The following is a 4,665-nucleotide window of genomic DNA, read 5'->3' on the forward strand; positions in this document are numbered from 1 at the left end:
GCCTAACAATCTGAGACTGGGGAGGCTTTCACCCCGTTCTCATTTTTGAACTAAATCCCAGAGGTGACAGGTAGCTTTACAGTGGGAAAATCCTATTAAGATGCCATAATATATATTAAATTTGCTATGTATATTTAATTTTGAGTTACAAAAAGTTAGGTCTTAATTTTTGTGTTTAGACAAATCAGTTCAGGTTTTTAGTCGAGATTAGTTGGAGATACAGGAAAGAGAATTACTGCAACATTTGACAGATTGCTTCTGTTCTACGAGCTGAGAGGATGCACATTTTGGATGGAATAAGTGTGTATTTTTCCCCAGGTTATACATTACATTAAGTACAATTTATATAAAATATGTTGTAAGTGAGCAATATTAAGCTTGGATTTTGAACTGGAATTCTGTTCTGTTGGTGGAAAAAATGTAAATTTCAATAGCTTGCTTAGAAACAAAATTCTTTGCCCGGTGCTATATTCAGCATTAAATGTTTCATTTCTTCAGAATTGTAGGGGATGCCATTGCTTTGCTTGTTTACAGTGCCGTCTGGGAAGGTTAGCCCACCGTGTCGGGCTTTCAAAGTTTCCACCGAGTTTTGACTCTTCAAGTTAGTTTTGTTCTGGGATCCCCTGATGGCTGAATAAGTTTATTCCGTGAATAGCTGAGGGATACAGGGCAGGTGTGTTGAGGTCTGTGCCAATCAGCTGATCTTAGCCAGGGTGGCTAGAGGTGCAAACAGAAAATGCAGGAAACACTCAGCAGGTCAGGCAGCATCTGTGGAGAGAGGAAGGTAGGGTTAATGTTTCATTGACCTGAAACATTAACTCTGACCTGCTGGGTGTTGCCAGCATTTTCTGTTTCTATTTCAGATTTCCAGCATTCGCAGTATTTTGCTTTTGGCTAGAGATGCAATTGCCTGGGCTCCCCTGGGTTTGGAAGGGAATAATCAGAAAGAGCTCCCAATTCCTGATTGTTATCCGGCAACCTTGTGCCAGTCAAATAGCTTGCTGACACGTGCAGTGTAGGCTCGCACGATCAATCAGAGGAGGTACCTGAGAGCAACCAGAGGCTGTGGGACAGCAACACAGCAAGAAATCAATGCCTTCAAGAGAAGATGCGGGGAGAAAATAAAGAAGAGGAAAATAAAAAAAAAATGCTTGTGTAAAAGGGAAAACTAGGCCTTTGTAAGGGTAGCGGTTGAATCCCCCTTTAGTAAAATATTTACAAGCACATGGACAATTACAAAGTTCCCTTCGTCTCCTAACCTTGCCCGCTTTTCAAAAAAGTGCCATGGAATGTTTTACATCCATCTGAACAGACATACAGGTTTAATGTCTCTTCGGAAAGATGACACCTCCCACAGTCCAGTGCTCCCTCCACACTGCACTGAAATGTCGGCCTAGATTTTGTGCTCAAGTCCTGGAATGGGGTTTGAAATATCAGCCTTCTGATTCAGTACCACCAACCGAGCCAAACTCAAACTTTAAGTAATCAGTGTGGGAAAATTTTAACCTAGCACTCAAGTTGATGTTGGTACTAATTGCAGTTGTTTTTTTTTGTGAAGAAATACTGAGTTCTTTTCCCCTAATTCTCATTGACAGGAGAAGATGGAGTTTTGGTTACAGTCCATAAAATTAGCATTGGACAAAAAGAGCCAAAAAGGAACAATCCAGATTAGTTCAGAAAACCTGATGAAAGTGTTTAATTTAGTGGCAGATCTAACGCGACCATTTGAGTATCTTTTGGCCACAGGAAACCTGCGCTCAAAATCAGGTGAGTATTCTGCTATTATAACAAGATGTCCACATGATTAGAGCAGCTCGCAAATAGACAATTTTATTAAAGTTACTTCGGCAAATCTGACCTGGAAGCTGCTTTTTTGTTTTCTGTCAGTAAATGTGATTTAAAAAAATATATATTTATAGACTATGACAGGAAATTGCTGCAGATTTGCACATGTTTGTAAAGCTTGTGCTGCTGTGCTTGAAGCAATACCGAAGTAATAACCAATAGTTCTTACAACTAGAATGCAAACTCTTCCAGCAGTGGGTGAAGGTGTTACTACTTCTGTTTGAATTTTCAAAAGCAAGATGGACTGAAACATGCTTAAACCAATAAGGATTTGGTTGATCTTGTCCTGATTCAGCTGGTTTGGTTTAACCAGTCTGTTTGGATTCTGGCTGTATTCATTAACATTGAATGATTGAGACATTCAGATCTGCAGAGGGATCCAGTGGAGCCACTCTGTGCTGTGGAGTGGTGGTGGATTGTAGACTGTAAAGACTCTCATCCCTAACATGCTGTGTCCCCAATCTGGGCTATGCCACAAAATGGTATGTATTGAACAGAGGCAAGATGATTCAGCACAAGAATGAGGGTCGTTATCACATTATTATTAATTTTTCACATTATTGCTTGCTCTGGGTTTAATTGAGTCTAGATTTCCAGTGTGGGACCAAGGTCATAAAAATATAGGGGACCAGAAGCTGTACTTTGGGTCCAAAAACAAGTCCCCCTTTGGGAAGGTTACAGGAAATTTAATGTCTCTCTTGTCTGAGGGGGCCGGGGCTTCAACCTAGGAAAATTGATTTTCTTAAGAAATTAAACATCTTTTACACGAAATCTGCAGTAAAATAAATAATTAACATTGTATCTGGAATGCGCTGCCTGAAAGGGTGGTGGAAGCAGATTCAAAAGTAACTTTCAAAGGGGAATTGGATATATACTTGGGAAAAATTGCAGGGCTCTGGGGAAAGAGCAGGGGAGTGGGACTAATTGGATAGCTCTTTCATAGAGCCGGCACAGGCACGATGGGCCGAATGGCCTCCTGTGCCGTATGATTCTATGTGTTTCTCGGCCATCCACAAGCATTGACAAATTATTACAAATTGGACAGTTGACATTATAAATGCACCAGTTCAAAAAAGGAAAAACAAATACAGTTTAGATACAGATAATCCTTGGTGATAGTCACCTTACAGCAGAAAGGATTGTTGGCTGATTTCATCCACATGATGCACCCCGTATATCAGTGTCCCTTGATACAGTGCTATTCTCAGGAGCTAAGGGCCCTGGTACAAGCGTTATTGGTGGAGGTCTGCCAGTAGGTCACCTCTTGGCCATGGAGATTGTGAGGTGTTTTGGTGAATCTAAGGAAGGAAAGAAAGTACCTAATGAGGAAATCTTGCCTTTAACTCAAAATAAAAACATTGCTGTAAAAATGTAAACAAAAAACTGCTTGCGTAAACCAACAAAAACAAACCTGTGGGTATTCTTTATTGAATCTTCACAAAAATGAGGCACATTCAACCATTATGTAAAATATATACAGAATACACGTGATCAAGTCTATTCTTGAAACGCAGACATGAACCTGATGCGACGTGCTGTGTGTCTCGTAATAATCTTAATGCTGGAAATTTTACATGTTAATTTTAAATGTATTTCTCTTCTCCCCAGGTCTGGGAATGCTGCAGGATTCTGGTTTGTGCATTGTGGCAGACAAGCTGAATTTCATCCGTTATCTCTCCCATTTCCGCTGCGTGCACAGAGGAGCTGCTTTTGCTAAGATGAGAACGACCTCTGTACGCAAGTTACTGCCAGAGTCCTGGGGCTTCCTGTGCCCTGTGCACACTCCGGATGGAGAGCCCTGTGGGCTGATGAATCACTTGACTGCTATTTGTGAGATTGTGACCCAGACGTCAAGTACAGTCTCTCTGCCAGCTCTGCTTTGTGCGCTAGGTAAATGATGAGGGAGTTATACATATCATTTTTTTTAATATATAAAATGTAGCTATTTATTGGGTTATTCATAACGCATGATGATTACAGACTGGTTTGTGCATGGCTGTTTTGTCCATTATAAGCTGCCAAAAGTGGAGGAAGATTTAAAGTTTACTTGCCTGGTGTATAATTTTTACAAGTCTTGCAGACTCCTGCACGTTGAAATGTGCTCCCAAGTCATTTGCAGATGAACAGGGTGCTGAATGTAAGAATGTATGACGCACTTCCAGCAGGGATTGCTGGGTAGCTGATTTCTTCCTCCATCTAACTTGTGGCCACTGAAGTCACAATTGCAGTGTCCCTGCCACAGCCCGATCAGCTTACTGCACGCTCAGAAACTCACAGTAAATACTCGCCGACCCATCACAGAAACCAGAAATTGCCGACTTTAACTAAATATGTGATAGAACATTGTTGTGGTATTATAAAAGAGGGCAAGAATCTATATCTGTGTCAGATGTCAGCATGTTGTGATGGCTAGTTCCTTAATACTGATACCAGTCATTTACTACTATAATGTTCTGAAGTTAAATTTGAACATGACTCTATATGTGATTTACCTTTATTGCCAATGGAAGGTCAGCTGTGAAGTGTTTCTGTTCCACGTGTTCTGCAGGTGTTACACCCGTGGACGGTACACCCAGAAAGCCTTTTTCTGAGTGCTACCCAGTTCTTCTGGATGGTGCTGTAGTTGGCTGGGTAGAAAAAGAAATGGGACCAAGTGTTGCTGAAACGCTGCGCAACTTTAAAGTACGTTTCTGTTTCATTTTGTTATTTTCATGTTGCACCTTCATAATTTAGGGTTACCAGAAGGAAAGCTTCCATTGAAATGAATTAACACTTTCTCCCTCTCTTTCCCACCACCCCCACCCCATTTGTTTTTCTCCT

At 41.0% G+C, this 4,665-nt stretch overlaps 1 protein-coding gene across 1 annotated transcript in view; it reads left to right on the forward strand.

The window, feature by feature from the left end:
- polr1b (RNA polymerase I subunit B) overlaps positions 1 to 4,665 on the forward strand; it is a 33,163-nt gene that overhangs the window by 19,072 nt on the left and 9,426 nt on the right. The window contains exons 8-10 of the mRNA XM_067985121.1: positions 1,596 to 1,767; positions 3,454 to 3,735; positions 4,394 to 4,527. Of these exons, the coding sequence (XP_067841222.1) occupies positions 1,596 to 1,767; positions 3,454 to 3,735; positions 4,394 to 4,527 (588 nt within the window). The remainder of the gene's footprint in view (positions 1 to 1,595; positions 1,768 to 3,453; positions 3,736 to 4,393; positions 4,528 to 4,665) is intronic.

The sequence above is a fragment of the Heptranchias perlo genome, chromosome 5 (genome assembly GCF_035084215.1).
Source record: "Heptranchias perlo isolate sHepPer1 chromosome 5, sHepPer1.hap1, whole genome shotgun sequence".
Taxonomy (NCBI): domain Eukaryota; kingdom Metazoa; phylum Chordata; class Chondrichthyes; order Hexanchiformes; family Hexanchidae; genus Heptranchias; species Heptranchias perlo.